The sequence below is a fragment of the Petaurus breviceps genome, unplaced genomic scaffold (assembly GCF_028583685.1).
Source record: "Petaurus breviceps papuanus isolate PSGF00001 unplaced genomic scaffold, PetGlider_PUasm1.0 151, whole genome shotgun sequence".
Classification (NCBI taxonomy): domain Eukaryota; kingdom Metazoa; phylum Chordata; class Mammalia; order Diprotodontia; family Petauridae; genus Petaurus; species Petaurus breviceps.
The window spans coordinates 27,248,213-27,268,430 of NW_027185712.1; the positions used below are offsets into that span (position 1 = coordinate 27,248,213).

A 20,218-nucleotide genomic window follows, 5' to 3' on the forward strand; every position below is an offset into this window, starting at 1 on the left:
TACTAAGTCACTTAACTAAGGCAGAAGTTAAGTGACTTGGACACAGTAATGCAGCTAGTAAGTGTTTGAGGCCAAATTGGAGCTCAGGTTCTCCTCACTCCAGGTCTACTGCTATAAGCATTATGCTATCTAGCTGACTCTGAGTTGAGTCAGTAAGCATGGTTTGACCTACAGATTTCGTTTGTGATAGAAATCGTTGTGGGAAAATTCCCTCTACCAATGCAGATTGGTCACTATTTTGTAATTTATAGTATGAAATATTTGCTTAGGACACTGAGATGTTAGGCAGCTTGCACAGTGTCATACAGCCAGTTTGCGTCAGAGGTCAAACTTCAACCCAACTCTGACTCATTCTGAGACAGAAACTTTGACTCTTATAACTTTAACTCTTTTTTTCAGAACATGTGAGCCAGGAAGTTAGTAATAGCCAATAGTTTGGATGAATATTCTCCCCAAAATGAATGGGCATATACAACCATAGGCAACATCATGATGGAGACAAAATTGTTCTTTTAGTGATTCTCCTACCTATTTTTAGAGTATTTTTGCTTTCATGTTTCTTCCTCCCTATTCAAGATGTCTCTTTGTGATACTCCATTCAAGCCTATCTTACCTTATTCAAAAACCTATCCCTCTCTGAAATTCTCTCTCTCTCTCTCTCTCTCTCTCTCTCTCTCTCTCTCTCTCTCTCTCTCTCTCTCACACACACACACACACACACACACACACACACACAATTGCATTCTTTTTTTTCCAGATTCTCTTGGAGCCCTCTTTTTTTTACTTTCAGATGTCAGCCACTTAGCTGATAATTCATCTATACAGAGGTATTATAGATTGATAACAATATAATGAATTGTCAAAGACTATTTGCATTTTAATAAGAGAATCTTTAAAACATGATAGATTGAAATTATAAGTGATCAAGTTTTGATCAAAATAAGGAAGAACATCCTAAAACCCAAGGTCACCCAACAAATTTGATATGCTGACTATCAAGGTAGTGAGTTCCCTACCCTGTAAGCATTCAGAGGCTGCATGCCCACTTGTTGGAGATGTTGGTAGAAGGAATTTATGCTTCAAGGAAGGGTTGAACTAGACTTACTTGGAACACCATTCCTACTATAAATTCTAATGACTCTAGTGACTTCCAATAATGTCACCTAAGAGATTGGGAATATTTAACTAAATGGTAAAACATTTTCCTATATTAATATACAAGTTGGAGTCTTCACTTTCCAAAGTCAGTCTATTCCAAAGAATATCTGGGCATGTTTTCTCCCATTCTAGGAAGGACCCCATTTTTTTCCAAAGGAACATAATAGAAGTCTAACACTGAGATTTGCCCTTCTCCAAACACTGTAGTAGTACATCTAATGGCAGAAACAGCGCTTATATATGGATCAGGAGGTAGTGCTTTAGTCCTGACTTTGCCACTAATCATCCATGTGACCACATGCAAATCCATTCACCTTTCTGAATCTCAATTTTCTCATCTTCAGACTGAGAGGATTGAACTAGATGTTCACTAAGGACCATTTTTTTTCTTTTTAAACTTTGGTGATCATTCTCTCATGATGCTAGTTATACTTAACATCATGCCAAAGTCCTCCCACCACCATGTGCTATGCAGCTATGCCTCCTACTACGTGAAAGGGGAGAATATCTCATCATATGCATCTGTGCTATATCCCAAGGGTCAATTCCTGAGCACAGTGAGAAAAGAGACCATGATCATATCAGGAAAGAAGCCATATGTCAGAGCCAAATGTGACTTTGGAGATCATCCAGGTTAGCACCCTCAATTTACAGGTGAGGAAACTAAGGAACAGAAAACCTGGATCAATGGCTTTCCCAAATTCATCCATCCAGCAAGTGGAAGAACTGGGGAGAATCTACATAGACTAGGATTCCTTCTACTACAGCATATGGTGTTGCCAGGAAGTTTGCTATCCCCTCTACCCTTTCAGTAACTCTTTGTCCCCAGATGCCAGCCCTGTCAGTTACTGTGCATAGACTGAAATCAGAACTCCCAGCAGGACCAGATTCATTCTCCACTTGACCTGAAATTAGAAACACAGTAGAAACTGGGAATAAGGGAGGGGGGTTTCCTTTAGTCTTCACTCTATACAAAGAAGCAAATCAAACCAGATAAACTCATGAGAACTCACTTCTCATTCTCTATAGGGAATTCATCCTCTCTGAAAAGTTCCCCACAGATGGATTTCAATTATTGCTGGGATCATCCTTTCCAGAAATGTCTAATACATACTCATTATCTCCATATATACATGACATGTGTGTACATATGTATAAATATATGTATGTCTATACATATATATATGAAGTCATATTAATTATTTACAAGTAAAATCCTCATTTCAAATTTCTGCTTTAGGGTATAGACACTATACCAACATAATTTTATTTTTTTTAATCCAGAGTACTCTATTGAGCATGTTTATCTGATTGGAGAAGAGGGGGAAAAAACACAAAAAGTGGCTGGAATGTGGTTTAACAAGCTAATAAATAGTTGTCCATGGTTCACTTCCCGGTCAGGGAGCCACATCACATACACTATGAAAACTAGTAACTGATTTTCACTTGGGTTGAATTTTTATTAAGGATTTAATAGTTTGTAAGCATTGAAATTCCACCTCAGTAAGATTTTTCCATATAGGAAATAATCTAAGCCTGCCCAGTCATCTTTGGAGAGGTAACAGAATGGTTGTTGCTTGTTGAACAGGAAAGTAAAAATTCCAGGAAAGTGATCTTTTTTGAGCCATCCACTGTACCTACTTTTCTTTTTCTCTTCCTGCCACATGGATGAGATAAAGGGGTAGAGCTGATTTACCCAGCTCAGCTGATAAATGGAGTCACTTTCCTCAGCAGCTATCTTTCCATGCTTTGGGGAGGATGGAAGAGGTGGTTTCGCTCTCTTTCATTCCACTCACTCCACTTCCTACTCCCTATTCCTTTGATAGAAGAAAGGTATCATGAACCAGCAATTCTTATCCAAATCTACTGTTCATATGTCCTACTGATTAATCAAAGATTCAAGTAAAACAAAAAAGAAGGAAAAATGAGAGTGAATTGCTAGACTCCACAAACTCAGAGATTAAGTTTTTAACTGAACCATAACTCATCACAAATACTAAGATTATTTTAAAAGAAACTGTATAAATGGAATTGTCCCTTCAACACTGTCAGTAACTCTCAAACTCATTCATATTTTCTAAAATTATTGGACCATGAAGAACTCATAATTTCCAAATATTTTCAGAATCATATCTTTATTTCATTCTAAACCATACCTTTATTTCATTCCATCTTTGGAAAAATCTACCTGCATAGGTTTGGTAATATGTTGACACATTTATAAAAAAAAAACCCAGCTAACCAGTGGTAATGTCATTGTGATGTGTGCCTCTTTTTTATCTGCCAAAGTCTCTTGATCTAATCTGTAAGTGGTTTAGAGGAAAGGCATTTTATAAATCCATGAAAGAAAACAAAAATCCTGCTATTGAATAATTGTATAGAATGCCTATAAATACCTTCCAAGTTCATCTTTGAGACACTCATAAAGTTGCTGTGTATTTTTCATTAAGAGGTATGAGATACACCTGAATCATACCATCTTTCTGACACAATCTGATTGGGGAGGGGAAATTAGAGCCTTCATTCCTTGCAAACATTTTCTTATGCTAGACAAAGAGCACCAAATGGGTAGGAACTTTCTCTGTGTAGTTTCCTGGATTTGGCCTCCTTTTTGTGTGCAACATAACTGCTAACAGTATCTACCAGCTAAGACATTAAGGCTAACAAACTGGGGTTACCACACTGTCTTGTATTAGAATATTCATTACTTCCCAGAAGAAACTTATGAAGAGACTTTAGGGGAATTTATAAAGAGAAAAAAAAGTCTTATTTGTATTTAATTTAAACCATTCTTGACATTTTGAGCAAAAAAAAGGAAAATATATCTTCACAGCTTTCAAAAGACTAAAAATACTCAATCAGTTGTCTGATAAGTCATTTTTATCATATGGGGACTATAAGCTTTCTGGCAAGTACCATTCATTTACCGGGTGTTTTATAGTTCTTCAAGATCATAAATTATTGTGATAAAAGAATCCAAAGTGATATGTATGCCATAAGCACTTTTGTGCAATAGTCAGCTTTCCAGGGCTGTGGAAAATTGTCAAGATGTAATGGCTGTCTGCCCACTAGCCCTTTGCACTCAAGAGGCTTATTCTTGTAACAGTTTAAAAATATCCATTTCTCTTATTTGGTTCATGAGATTTCTATTGACTTAAGAACTTTATTCATCATCTCTTTCAGTGGGGGACCCCTGAGTTAGGACTAACTTAAATCATGTGGGCAGAGATTCAGATGGTTCACATGCTAATTTGGTTTGGGTATGACTGGTTAAGTGCAAACACCTGTTGGATTGTCTGAATGAATCAGCATGACGAAAACAGGGGTGTGAAATCACAGTCTGAGCAGTGTGAGGAGCAATGTATCATTCCAGACATTCTTCACCATGACTATGCACAAGTTCAGTCAGTAATCTTCTAGATTTGCATCGGAAAGAACCATGTAGTGGATGAGCCATTTGGTTTTCCACTGTACTGGTTGCCTGTGTACCCTAAAAAACTAACCTCTTTGTAATTATGACAAATTCTTCCTTGTCACCTGACTCCAGTAGCACAGCACTGTATCAGCTCTCAATTCTGTTGTTAAGAGAATTCTGAGTGACTAAGAGGAGAACAGGAAATGCCATACTGACCTTGGGGTGTTGATGAGTGGCACTGAGGACAGTAAGCCTGGTGAATGGAAGCAGAGCTAGAGGATTGGAATCAATAGTCCTAGTATCCCAATAAGACCAAGGTTTATAGTCATGAAATTGTTTGCTCTGCATAAGGTTTTGAGGATTTGTGAATCCCCACTGCAAGCTTAGGCAAAGAACATCTGATCAGTAGGAAAATGGGAAAAAAAGAAAATGCAACAGGGACCATGGCTACAGGAAAATGAAAGAATTTACTAAGATCTTCAACCTGTGATGCTTTTAAAGGTATCAAATGGAGGCATTAGTCAAAAGACTTTAGTGGGGAAAACAGTGATTAGGGCACGAAAGCTAGAGGATCGTGCCATATTATTGAAAGAAGGGAAAGGTAAAAAAGGGGCTTAAATTATATGTGTGAGGGAAATCAGTAGATTCTCTAGAAAACATTTTATTCACCCTTTTAGAATAGCAGACTAAGTATTTTCTTGGAACAAGGTAAGCACAGATGATCGTTCTAAGTTAGAGACATTGGTAACTAAAAAACACTTGGTAGCAACACTAAAGTTATAATAATAGCATTTACATAATGCTTTAAAGTTTGAAAAGCCTTACAAATATTATCTCAGTTCATCCTTAAAACAACCCTGGTTAGTAGGTATTATTATCCCCAGTTTACAGATGAGGAAGCTAAAGCAAAGGCTCAAATGGCTTGCCCAGTTTCACAAAGCTATTAAATGTCTATGGCTGGATTTGAACTTGGGTCTTCCTGACTCCAGGCCCAGAAATCTATCTAACACACCACCTATTTATCTCCTTGTGAGGCCCACTGGCATAATAAAAGAAAATGACCATTTCTATTCTGTAACTTGAATATTCACTTTTCAATCCATTTGCCTAGATAATACATTCATGTACTCAAAATACTCCCTTTTTTCTTTCTACCTGCAACTATGCATGATGATCTATTTCATTTAACCAAGATAAATATGGGTTCATAATCATTATAATTTCATGCAAATTGCTACTGAAAGGGAGCATAAAAGAGAAATGATATATGATAGGTTTTTTTTCAGTTTTTTAGTGTTTGGCAAACTGGTTGTACTAAATATCTTGAATTAGATGAGTTGGGAGTTGGGTTAATGAAATGAGCAGATGTTACTTGGTTGAGTGAATATCAGGAAAATAGACTCCCCAGGTAAGTGAAGGAAGCTCAGTTAGCATCAGCAAGGTCATTTAAAATGAGATTGCAAAAAAGACACTAATTGCTGAACCACAGGGAGGAATCATGTCCTGGATAATATATTGGGCTTTTTCCACTTCTAATTTCTCTGATTATATGAAGTCTTGGAAAGTAGTCTCTCGGGTTCTAACAGAAAACTATTTCAGCCCTGCAAGAAATGAGCGGAGCAGTGTTGAACTAAACACTGAGAAAAGCTCTTTGGAGCAAACTGAAAACTCTGCTAATGTACCAAAAGATCCCAGTAGCTGGAGAAGAATTGTTGCAAGGGAGGCCCTTTGGAGTACAGACAAATCTCACCACCATTCACCAGTAGTCACTAAATTGGACCCAAGTAAAGTCGGGGTCCACCTCATAGCAGATGCAAATCGATATATTCAGTCCAAGGCTACAACTTCTGCAACAGAGCACGGCTACAACAGGAACCTAAAATTTGGAAGCACCAGAAATTCTATTTCATGACAATTCCTTATAAATAAACCTTGCCAAATAGACCCTCAAGAGATTAAATAAGTTTGTAGTAGATACAGAAAAAAAATGGTTCTGGGTAGAAAAAAGCCAACTAAGCTTAAAACAAGGGGGTGGGGGACATTGTATTGTGGAATGTATATCAAATGCTAATATTAGCTCATTTGTTAAGATTTTTATATTTGTCAGATTTAACCCTCTTCTTTCATTTTTAACATTGTTTTTAAATGGTCATGCACAGGTCAAAGTAAATTAATTGTGCTGTTGTCTAGGTAATAAGGGCAATATATAGACTAAAGTCCAAGCAAGGGGAGTTTGACCAAATTACCTAAATTATTTTTGTTCTATAGTCATACTCATAGAGAAGACCACATTTAAAATGCTTTTAGCAATACTACCCCCAGTGGTTTCTCCAGTGTAGTTCGAAAGTCTGTTTCTAGTCAAGGGAGCCCTGGTTACTTTTGAATCAGTGAACCTTTGGAATAAAAGAAAGAGTTGAAAGACTCCAGCTAAGTCTTGCATTCAAACAAACAAACAAACAAACCTGGAAATAAAAAGAAGAATTTAGGAAATATATCTAGAACTCTAGCATTAAATTTTTTACCATCTGCTTAAGACATTGATAAACTAAGAAAATAATAGTATTAAACAACTTAATTTTTTTTTTAAATCTCAGTAGAAGTTAGGGCATTGAAGTCATGAATCTTTTCATGTATGAAATTGGAATTAATCTTTTCAAGATTTTATTTAGCTCCTTGTCCTACTGCTATTTTAATCTTGATTCTCCCTCACCCCTACTTAAATGTATGTGCATGTGGGAGGAGGGTTTCAGGGAACTGGTACCTGTGATTTCATGTTTTGGGGAAACTCCTAGTGTGAAAACTTCTGTGGATGGATATGTGCAACTCACTCAGAACCTTAGAGACTTGCCCCAGCCCTGAGGAGTTAAATGACTTGTCCCAGATTACACAGTTTATATGTTTCAGAGGCTAGACTTGAACCTGGGTCTTCCTAACTACAAGGCCTGTTCATTAACCACTAGGGCACATTACCTTCCATCTTGATCAATTTGAAGAACACAATACTTTCAGAGTTTCCAACTAAAATATTAAATCTATCAACCAAGTGAAAAAATTTGAATTTTTATAAAATTGGAGTTTTTTTAATGAGTGAGGGGGGGTTTTAAGGAAATGCTTTCAGTGATACTGTAACTTAGCATAATCTAGGATGCCAATGAACAAAGTATGACCTTGAAGAATGTCTAAAACATTCTTGCAAAGAATGTCTCTCTCTCTCTCTCTCTCTCTCTCTCTGTCTGTCTCTCTCTCTGTCTCTCTCTTCAGAATTATATTTTAGACCAGAATAATAAGAAATATTTGATAGAAAACAGCTGTATCAATTGTATTTGACCCTGATAATTTGGAAATTAAGCATTCACATGCCCACACAATTAATTTTCTCTGGTTGCTTATGGTCATATTTTAAGACTAACTTACTAAGGAATTTTGCTGAGCTTTGTTAGAAAGGCAATAGGGGAGGGGAAAGAAAAACCTAGCAGAAGCATTAGAGGCATACCATGCTTATCAGCTGAAACCCCAAGGTGCCTGATTTTAATATCCAGTGGGCCTAACTATCCTTCAGCCCAAAGAGGAAAAATAAAAACGCTCTCAGCTTGTCAGTTTACAGACATCCTTTCTATTTTTCATTCTCACTCCCCACACAGAAGGGAATGGCTTATGTGATCTTGTGTTTGTCACTCAGTCAGAAGGGGAAGGATTTTTGAATTCCTAGATTAAGAGCCCCATCTGGGGCAGGGAAAGTAGAGGAAACAATGGAAGGCAGAGTTTATTGCCCCTTAGCTAAGGTCTCAGGAATAGAGCCTGGAGCCTTACTCAAGGTCACTCAGTACTATGGGATTCTAGCTGAAGAATGTTCCTGTAATTTTTGGCAAGTTGTGTTACCCATATACCATAACCTAATTTTCATACCATTTTTATTCCTTCTGTTTTAAAGGTTTTATTTCACCATTGTGTATCAAGCTATCCAAAAGAAAACTCAAACTTGCTATCTTTTTGCAGTACTGTTTTAATTGCTTACATTTTTATCATTTTTGGAGCAGGTCCTATTATCTTAAAATAATTTACATAATTCTGGCTAGACTGTTTATAGGTTTCCTTTTTGGATCCCCTGATTGCTAAGTGCCTTCTTTCCTTTCTTGGTGCATTTCTAGCTTTCTCTGTTCTTTGAGTTGTCATGGATTGTTCCACTGAGTGCTCATATCCATAAGTGCATGGTTAATTCACATAGGTATTACCTTTCATTGAGATTGTCATTTTCACCATTTCCAAAGCACATAATAAGAAGAGTAGAGGTGTTTAGGAAAAGCACAAAAATAATCTCTATGGAGGAAATTTATGTATCAAAACAATTCTCCTAAAATTCTATGGAGTAGTGGACCCTCCAAACCCCTCATTGCCAAGGTAGTGTGGAGGATCAATCAAGCATTCACAGCAAGCATTTATTGAAGTTCCTCCTATATGCCAGGCACTATGCTAGTCACTTGGAATGCAAAGAAAACAGGAAAACAGCTTCTGCCATCAAGGAACGTACATCTATGAATGAGAAAATTGGTGCTTCTGTGGGCACACACAAAATACATACAAGATGGTTAGAGAGGGAGAAAGGACCAGCAGTTAGTTAGAATCAAGAAAAGATTCACGAGGAAGAGTTTGACCTAAGTCTCATAGGAAACTAGGAATTCTAAGAGGTGGGGAGGGCACGGAGATCAAGAATTAAGTTCCATTTATGAAGAAAAATAAGAAAGCTTAGATTGACTGGATTGTAGAGTATGGGAAGGTCAGGAATTTGTAACAGACTGAAAAGGTATATTAGAGTTAGGTAGCATAAGCTCATTGTAAGTAGATATTGTTTAATTCTTTATACTTATATCTCTAGTGCCTAGCAAAGTGCTTAATAAATGCTTGATTGATTGATAGCAAAGAATTTTAAATTCCAAACATATTTGGTGCTTAAGATGATAGGGACCCAATGAAGTTCAATGAGTATGGTAGTGACATGGTCAGACATACACATAAGGAAAAATAATTTGGCAATAGCATGAAAGGGGGATTATTATAGAGGGGAGCATCTTAAAGTAGAGAGACCGAGTAAAAGGCTACTGCAGTGTTGTTGAGTCATTTCAGTCACATCTGCCTCTTCATGACCCCATTGGGGGTTTTCTTGGCAAAGATACTGGGGTGGTTTGCCATTTTCTTCTTGAGCTCATTTTACAGATGAGAAAACTGAGGCAAATAGGGTTGAGTGACTTGCCCAGGGTCACATAACTAGTAAGAGACTGAGGCCAGATTTTTACTCAGGAGGATGAATCTTCCTGGCTTCAGGCCTAGCCACCTAGCTTTCCAACTGCAGCAGTACAAGGGAAAAGTGATGCAGGACTGAAACAGAGTGGAAGCTGTGTGGGAAAAGAAAAGGGGACAGGTGAGAGTGTTGTTGTAGAGGTAGAAGTGAGAACATTTGGTGAACTAAGGGAAAATAAAGACTCAGGGATAACGCTGAGAAATGACAACCTTGGTGACTAAAAGAACAGTAGAAACCTCGCCAGCAATAGGGAAGTTTGGAAGAGAGGTAAGATTGGAGTACAAGGTAATAAGTTTTGTTTTGGACATTTCAAAATTGGACATTCAGTTGGGAATGACCAATAGGCTGTTGGTGATGGTCCTGCACCTCAGACGAGAGACGACTGTTGCTACATATATAGATCTAGAAGGCATCTAGAAGGCATATGAGATATAAATTTAGCCAACGGAAGCTGATGAGGTTCCCAAGTAAGAGAGAGTTAGGACAGAAGAAAAGGAGGCCCAGGAAAGCATCCTGGGGTACCCACAAGTAAGCAACTTGAGATGTATGATAATCCAACAAAGGACATTAAAGAGTAATCAGAGCTAGGAGGGACTTGGGGAGTCATTTAGTTGTCTCCTTTGATATCTGAATTCAGTTCTGACCTATCCAGCACTTGGAGCTAGAGTAGGCTCTTGAGTCTTTTTAGGATAAAGAGTGAGGTGGGGGAGTATTTTGGATAGTCTAATTTGGGGCATAGCTATGTTTAGCCCTGGAATCACTCTAGGACATCCAACATGACCTTGCATTATCTACAATATTGAATACCCCCAATAAGTCAGTTTGGTTTTAGAAACAAATGGGAAACACCTGTAATGGACAAGCCCCTTCAGGACCCTGGACAAGGCTTGAGATTACTATGAATCCTTAGAACTTCCATGACATCAGATTTCTTCTGCATAAAGGAAAGAAGCATCTTGATAAGAATGTGTTACAGGTCACTTTCACAAGGTCATACCTACTGGATAACTAATTAAACTAGTCAATAGCCCAAATATTCACATATGTAAGTTAGAACCCAAGTTTGTTAATGTAGCAGCAAGCACCCCAAGCATCCTCAGGGTTTGCCACCCATACAGGTTCTTGGATCTGCTTTGATAAAGGAAAGCAACTCAAAATGGGTTAACAAGCTTATTTTAATCAGTCAGACATATATCGTTTACCTTGTTCAGGGGAAAAAGGTCAGCACCCCGAACTTCAGAATATACAGGCAGAATTATCAAGACAGAAACAGATCAAGTAGACAGATTTCCAAACTGTCCAACCATTACATCCATACCCAGTCAACATCTGGGTTTTTCCAAGCCGGGGGGGGGGCTCTGGACAACGGCTTTTCAGAATACAGATCAAATCACAGAACACTTCTCAAAGTGAGCCCCCAAAACAAAGCTACACATCAGGGCTTATATAGCCTTCTCCTGGCTCAGAGAATGTAACAACCTTATTGACTCACTGGCCAATCAAGAAGTATCTACTGAAAAACAAGCCTCCCACCCCAGGCTTCAGGTGCACTTTAGCCTAGGGGCAGGGAAGATCTTCCAAATTTGCATTCCCATTACAGTTAGATACTACCATGGATCAAGATGGCATGCAAAGTCTTAGAGTGCTACCCATTTTCACTCCCATTCAGATTTCAGTAATTTGCTTCAAATGAGTTTCAGTTAGCAAATCTGAAAATCATCAGTAATCACTTGCTACTAAATCTCTATTCAATACCTAAATATAATTACTGCCCCTATTGAGAGGGAATTCCCTATGAGTGTTCATTACCAAGCAATACTATTTCTTACACCTGCCACTGACCCCTATGACTTGTTTTGCAGGAGGGTGGGTGGTCATTATCCAGCCTCTCTTCATGGTGATGACACATACCCTTTGAACTGTGAGTACTCTGAAATCATCCTGAACTCCCTGGATGTTTTCTGCTATAGAGTTATACCATGAACTTTGCTGTAAGATGTTTGACCTCTCAGGGAAGAGACAGACAGAAAGAGAATAGATGGAGAGAGAGAGAGAGAGAGAGAGAGAGAGAGAGAGAGAGAGAGAGAGAGAGAGAGAGAGAGAGAGAGAGAGAGATTATTTACTAAAGCATTTTGCAAGACTTTCTATACCTATGCATATATTTTGAAATTACATTTTTGGTGAGAGAGCACATTCAGTTTAAGTTCTCCCTATTCCTCTTTGCCATCAATTCAGGTCTATATTTTCTCTTGAAATGCAGCATAAAAACAAAGAAACTTCAGTCGTTTCATGTATTAACATCTTATCTTTATGCAAGAAATTCTCATAGACTTCTTTTTAAACAGTGTTATGTCTATAAGAGACAATAGATACCTGTGGAATGTTCAAAATTAATATATGAATGAATGAATATGGAAGATGTTAAAAAGCTAGCACATGTCTAGAAAGGTGACCAGTATATAGAAGGGACTTGAAATCACAGCATATGAGGACTGATTGAAGGAAATGTGCATGTTTAGAGATCTAGAATTTTTCAAGTAGTTGAAGGACCATCATGTCAAAAAAGGAGTTAGGCCTATTCTGCATGGTAAATCTAGGACAAATGGACAGAAATTAAAGAGGGAAAAACTGCCCTAATAATTATAGCTCTCCAAAAATAAAATAAAATAAAATGGATTACCTGAAGCTTATTCATTCCCTATCACAGAAGATTTTAAAATAGAGTCAGTTTGGCTAATTATTGGGGATTTTTTTTACATTTCAAAACAATCTCTGAAGTTGCTTTCAGTGTCTGAAACTATGAGTTGAGAAATTCCTATTTGTTTAATTGACTTTTCATTTTATAAGATAAATACATATGCTATGTGCTCTTGGATACTTTATAGAATTTGATCCACAGTATTATGCTCAATATTCAGCATTTTTATTTCAACCACAAGTTGATACATGAATTTAGTTGACTAGGAAAGAATCTAATTGTTGTCATTCATTTCTTTTCCAGTTGTGTCCAACTCTTTGTCACCCCATTTGGAGTTTTCTTGGCCTGTCTATTGGAGTAGTTGGCCATTTTCTTCTCCAGCTTATTTTATAGATGGGAAAACTGGTTAAGTGACTTGCCCAGGGTCACATAGCTAGGGATCTTGGTCATATTTGAAGTCAGGAAGATTGAGTCTTCCTGACTCCAGGCCTGGCACTCTATACACTATGCCACCTAGTGGCTCATAAGGATGTAATTAATCCTTTACAATGTCATAAATACATGCATATCCATCTAAGATTTTTAATTGTTTGTTTCAAAATATTGCATTTTTTCATAGGAACAATGTTATTCATATTATAAATAGAAAACTGGCCCCATGATGTTTCAGTCTTACGGAAGGATATCATGAATTTATTGTGGGACTTACTTATAATGTAATGTTATTAAGAACAGTACTAATAAATTCCATCTTGTCCTAGAAGCAAAAGTTTGAGGATAATAATGCCTTGTTTTTGTTTACTGTCTCTTTAACCTTTGGTGGGAGATGAATTGCCTCTATATTTATTGTCATTTTCACACATCGTCCTACTCCCTGAAAAAGGGGGAAGAAAATACTAGAGAAATAATTCTGAAGTCCTCAATGGACAAATAAATTTGGTGATATGTTATTTTTTTGGGAGGGGGGGTTGGGAAAAGAAGGGAAATCGAAAACAAACTTCATCTACTTTAGGATTTAGCCCATGGTAATTCTAAAAAAATGACTCAAGAAAGATGAATCAGCCTTTAGTAACCTAACCTGTATGCAGTTTCATTTGTGACAAAGGAGTTATTCCTACAGTACTGTCTTGGACCCTCTTAGGCTAAAGCATTTTAAAAGGCAATCAAAGAAAAGAAAAGGAAACAAAGAAAAAAGTTGGGGAGAGAAAGAAAGACATAGGGAAGTAGAGAGTGAAAAGGGGGGACTACATCACTTACATATATAAAAACATTATCTTCATTCCAGCATCTGGTTGGAATTTAGATAGAAAATATGCTAATAAATTTAAAATGACTAATTTTCTTTACTTAACTTTAAAAGACTTCAAGTTCTCAATTCAAATTGATCTTCTTTCTCTCTTCTTTTAACACACTCCCAAAGTAAATATGAAAATATGGGTATATTATTTTTGCTTTATCACAAGAAAGTCAATCTCCCAGTTAGCAGTAAATATAAGAGCATTATTCTAGAACTAGAAAGGACTTCAGAAATCATCTAATTATATTCACTCAGTTTGCAGATTAGGAAACTGAAGAAGAGGGAAGCTAAGCAACTGGCTCAATATTACAGATATTAAGCATTAGAGGCAAGATTTGAACCTAAGTTCTGACTCCAGTGGGAGGGAGGGAGAGAGGGGAAGGAAGAAATGAAGGAAGGAAGGAAGGCTGGCTGGCTCCTTAATCTCCCAGGTCATTGAGCCTAGTTGTGAGTGCTGGGCATTTGCCTTTCTTCCTCATTCTAAATGTATCTTTTTCAGCCTCTAGCTTGCCACGCATGAACCTTTCAGTGTTGAAGAATCTAACACACACACACACACACACACACACTTCTTTAAAATTTTTCTTGTCATTGTTTCCAGTGCACAGCAACTTGTGGAGGTGGAGTTCAAACACGATCGGTCCAGTGTCTAGCAAGTGGCCGGCCAGCCACAGGATGCTTTCCACAACAAAAACCTATCAGCTCCCTAGCCTGCAATACCCACTTCTGTCCTATGCCAGAAAAGAAAGGTAAATGTGACTGACAGTATTTCAATGTTTAAATTCAATTCAACAAACATTAAGTCTCTACTCTGCAGTATGTTACTGGTAGATGATAAAGAAAAACACAAAGTTTAGATAAAACTACTGATGTCCCTACCCCCTGGGTGTTTATATTTGAATGAGGGGATAGCTATGAAACAAAATAATTCATAATTTAATGCAAGAAATGCAAAGGGCTAAGTGAAGCCTGAAGATATCAAGGTTGTGACCAACCAGGGATCCGGGTTCTTTGGAGGAGTAGGTATTATTTGATTTGGGCTATGAAAAAGGGTACAAATTTTACAAATAAACAAGGAAAGAGATAATATTTCAGACAGAAGAAACAGCTAAGCAGGAAGACACGACCTAGAAAACCACAGTAAGTAGTCTTGTCTAGAGAGAAACCATACAAAATAGTAATGAATTAGATGAATTACTATTTTTCTCTGTAGGATATAGGATGCCACTGAAGATTTTGAGCTGAGGAATGATATGACTAAATGTATGAATAATGATGGATATGAATATTAAGGTTAATGGAAGCAGATTTTTAAATTAATTCTTGGTAGTTACAGATCCAGTGAGAAGTAGCACTTACAAGTTTTCATTTTGGGGTAGGTATCCTGAGTAGCCCCATGTGGAAGACCTCTGGATCAAGACCTATGCTTTCTTTCATTCCCAACCCTGCCCCACCCCCACAGTCCTCCATATTTTCTTTAAACCAATCCAAGTGGCTTCTGGTTTCCTTGTCTGAAAATATCCTATTCTTAATAACACCATACTGCTACAAGAGAGAAAATAGTTGTGAGAAATGTTTCACATAAAAAAGCTATTCAGAACACCTGGATAAGAGAAATGAGGATATAAACCCTATGTAGGCTTCCTAAATTAGACAAAAACCTAGCATATTTAGTTCTACTTTCTGTATCAGCCCAGATTGTGCTACTTTAAAAGTCATGTGTAAACACCCCCCAAATATCTAAAATATTTAGAGAGACCAGAGGGCTGTCTGCTGAGTATTTTCTAAGAAGAAATATAGCTAGAGGACAGTGAGTGGTTTGGCTAAATCGGAGGATCTAAAATGTGAGATTCAGTTAACAGAGGAACTATTGTCTAGGTTAATGAGTGGGTGGATTGGTTTATTTGGGGAAAAAAAGAAGGAGAAGTTCCAAGCTTTACAGGAGAATTTCCAAGGAAGGTCTCCTACTTTTTTGAAGTTATCTGAGCTACATCATTTGAAGACTCCCTTTAAAGTAATGATTAAGTATCTTGTATTTGCCCAAAATATCTATTTGCTGACTGTGGTGGATGGTGGCATATAGGGAGCTAACATATAATGGGAGATACCATACTAGAATATGATAAATATTTATTAAGCACTTACTATGTGATAGGCACTGTACTAAGTTCTCAAGATACAAATAAGTAAAATAGTCCCTGCCCCTAAGGAGCTTACAATTTAATGGGGATATTGACCATTGATGGTTTCTCCTCTTTTTCAGATGCCTTCTGTAAAGATTACTTCAACTGGTGCTACTTGGTGCCCCAGCATGGAATGTGCAACCACAAGTTTTATGGCAAACAGTGCTGTAGGTCTTGTTCAAAATCGAATTTGTAATTTAAGACTGATTCCCATGGTGGGAAAAATATATGTATTTTCAGCACAAGAAAAGAGCTGCACAATCTGAATTGGGCTGTGCCCAAGTAAGATAGAAATCCGAAAAAATGACTAGGCTTGGTTCTTTGACTTTGGGGTTATTTTTTAATGGGCCTGAACATACACACATACACACACACACACACACACACACACACGTGCAAATGGCATTATGAAAAATTTAAACATGGAAGCCTTCTGTAACCTTTTGCAGTATCAGGCAGGTGTCAAACCTACTAGTACTACTAGCAAAAGGAACCTATTTTAAAGGGGACGGACAAAACTTTGTTAAGGAGTATGTTGTTGCTGTTGTTTTTCTTTTAATCTCAAATAAATTAAGGCCAAAAACTAGGCCTAGATGAACTTGCTATAGTACATGTGGTGCTTTCTGAAGAAAAGAAAAAAATCCATGAAGAGGATGACAAGTTGAAATGACCTACCACCAGGCACAGTCAGTTCCTCCCCCCTCTCATCTCTGTGGTCCCTTCCAGCTCTTAAGTTTGGAAATCCTTTTAGTCTTCTTTTCAAAAGGCAGCAGATGTTATAAGACCAGAAGCTGTCAGGCCCGTGCAGCCCTCCTCCCCAGCTGCTAGTAGACGATGGCCCTACTAGGGTCGTTTGTTACTCTTTCTGAATATTTCCTCATACACTAGCAATATCAAAAGTTCCATCAACATACTTGAAGCACTTGAACCTGGACGCCGTGTCTTGATTCATGCACCAGATGTGGAAAGGGGGAAAAATGAAATATCTCCAAAGGTGCTTCCTTCCCTTTCAGACTCATGAGCCAAACAATAGTTTTCTTCTGTTTTATTTTTTATATCTATCGGTTATTTACAAAGGAACCTTCCTATTTAAACTTATTTCGTTATGCTTTGCTGTAACAGAAAGAAACAAACAAATAAAGAAAGGTTGTTCTGTATCATCTTTTTTTTTAAATGTCTGGTTATGCCCAAATCCTGCTGTCCTTTATTAAAAAAATTATGGTACTACTAAAATAGTTGTCTTCTAAATAACCAATTTTCTAAACTAGAAATCCATGTTTTGTATGTATGGCACTTTGGGGGTTGGTTTGTTTTTGCAATACCCATATAGAATGAATGCCAACATTTCACGAATGAAAAAGCTGCACATCGTCCTGTTTCCAACATACTCCATTTCAGTATTGGTGCTGCCTTAAAGTCAATGTTCTTATGGTGCAGCAACATTTGTAATGAGCACCTGAATATTTATGTTTTCTGAAATTTTATAATAAATTTTTTATTGTATTGTTTGTCTCTGGACTGTTTCATCATTTCATAAGATAATAGGATCATAAATTTAGAGCTAGAAAAGTCCTTAAAGGACACTGAGCTCCCCCTCCACCTCCCCGAATTTATTTTTTACAGATGAGGATGGAGAAGCAGGTAGAGGTTAAGTGACTTGCCGAAGGTCTTATATCTAGTATCTTCAGCAGGATTTATAGCCAGGTCTTTCAGACTCCAAGTCCAAAACTCTCTCCACTACACCACATTGCTTTCCAATTCCTAGATAATCCTTGAATTGGTTTGCTTTTGAACTAGAAAGTTGATACTGACTCTCTGCTGCTCATATATGTATGATAGGAAAGGGGAGTAAAAGGGGAATTGTGATAGAAATTGTATCGGGAGATAGTGCCAGGTTCCAAAGGACTGTTAGAGCTAATCAATTGAATGAATATGATGAAAAAGGCCCCATGCCCCCTAATCTAATATGGCCTCAAAGACAACCTAAGAATGCAGACCTAGGTCTCAGTAGCTCAACACTTCTGCTGCCCTAGATCTCAGGATTCCCTGGTTCACGTCAGATGGAATCTGGCAAATCCACTGGTGATACAAAGCAAGACTGTACCATGACGTGTCATGTGGAGTATCCATCCTGCAGAAAACCAAAAAACTAAAGGTATAAATACATTCTGCTAGTCTGCCTTCCTTATGCTTGCTCAAGACACTGAGACCCTTGGGGCATGAGGACAGCTAAGTGGTACATCACTTTGTCCTTTTTAGGGGAGAGGAAGGGAATAAATACTTATTAATCACCTGCTATGTGCCAGGCCGAGCTGGTGCTTTACAAAGATTGGCTCATTCAATCCTCACAAAAACCTTGGGAGGCAGATGCTATTATTATCCCCATTTCATAGTTGAGAACATTGAGGCAGAGAGAGATTAAATTACTTTCCCAGGGTCACATAACTAGAAAATAACGAAGGCTGGATTTGAATGTAGGTCTTCCTGACTCCAGGCCCAACACTCTTCAAGAAAGTACCTAGACACCTGCTTAAAAAAATCCAGACTTCAGAAGCTCAGGTCTTTCTAAAACAGGATGTGGGTGACTTCTCAAGAGCCACTGGATGGTAGACTTATTTTATGTGTGTGTCATGATTTCTGTGTGCACATTGTATTGGGCTACCTTCTATTTGTTTTCCTGTTCACTTTTTCTGAGAAGTTTAACTTGAAGACAAAAATAGGGAGCTGAATTTTCTTTTTAGTTGATGTCCTCAAAGGCAATGCACCTCTACCTGCATTCTTGAAGCTGGTTTCTAACTAGATGCCCAGGATTTAGGTCTGAGTCTGTAATATGTTGGCAAGGATTTCTCTAAGATTCCATTTCTGATAAATGGGTTGGTCAAAAGGGTTGGTCACCAATCATATCGATATATGTGAAGGATATTACATTTTCTCTGTATCCCAGACTAATTAACAGCCTTTCTAAGAATAATATGTGAAATTCTTCAGTTTTCCAAGTGTTGTTCTCTCTCTCTCTGTCCATCCCTCTCTCTCCCTCTCCATATATATATATATATATACATATATATATATATGTGTGTGTGTGTGTAATATATATATATATATACAATTTGTATGCCATACTTTAATATAAGATGATAACTTATAGGATATTCCTCAAATGGTTGTTATAAAGCTTCTGAATAGTGGTTTTAAAAGTTACCTTTCAGATAGAATATTATTTTGTGGACATCTTTACATATTTTCTCAAGGATTTTACAAATGACAATTAATAACAAACAAATAACAAATAAGTTATTTACAAATAACTCCCTTGCTTTTACAGATTAGAAAATGAAGACAAGAAAGTTTAAGTGACTTATCCAGCACCACACAGCTTTTAAGTGACTAAGGCAGGATTTGGATCTTCTTGACTTTTTACTGTAACTAGAACAGTGTTTGGCACAGAGTAGGTGCTCAACATTTATTTTATTGAATGTCGATCAATATTCTTGGCCCAGTTGTAGGGATAAATTTGAAGTAATTAGTCCAGATTACTCTGATTAGTTTGCCTTTTTGGTTAGCTCCCCTTCTCCTAAATAACAGGGCAGTTTTGGGGGTTAATATACATAAAAGTATGGTTGCATAATCTTCCCTACATGCATGCATTTACCCACTCTCAACATCTTTCTATTCTGCAATTTTCTCAAATTCTGGGAGTAGAGATATTTAGAGATGCCCATCCTTTATTCTTCTTCTGAATTCCAATTATAATTAGCTTGGACTATGTCAACAAGTTTCTAAAGATACACAGTTCCGGGGGTGGTTAGGTGGCACAGTGAATAGAGAACCAGCCCTGGAGTCGGGAGGACCTGAATTCAAATCCAGCCTCAGACACTTAACACTTACTAGCCATGTGACCTTGGGCAAGTCACTTAACACTGAGTGCCCTGTCTTCCCCCCTTCAAAAAGCAAAAAAAAACCAAAAACCCACAGTTCCTCACTATCCTTGGGAAATAAATAAAAAAAAAATTGTCCTTTTGTTGATGCTATTCATGTTCCACCTAGGCAAGAACAGTCAGCCCGTAATTCAGTTCTGCCTTGAGAGAAATTAAGAAAAAAAGAGATTATAGAATCCTTTTTTCAATCCTGATCTCTCTCTCTCTCTCTCTCTCTCTCTCTCTCTCTCTCT

At 37.5% G+C, this 20,218-nt stretch overlaps 1 protein-coding gene across 1 annotated transcript in view; it reads left to right on the forward strand.

Annotated features, from left to right (window-relative positions):
- Window positions 1-17,551, forward strand: part of ADAMTS16 (ADAM metallopeptidase with thrombospondin type 1 motif 16) — a 248,323-nt gene extending 230,772 nt beyond the window's left edge. Inside the window, exons 22-23 of the mRNA XM_069076863.1 lie at window positions 14,466-14,613; window positions 16,128-17,551. Of these exons, the coding sequence (XP_068932964.1) occupies window positions 14,466-14,613; window positions 16,128-16,243 (264 nt within the window). The 3' untranslated portion in view covers window positions 16,244-17,551. The remainder of the gene's footprint in view (window positions 1-14,465; window positions 14,614-16,127) is intronic.
- Window positions 17,552-20,218: the final 2,667 nt, after the last annotated feature.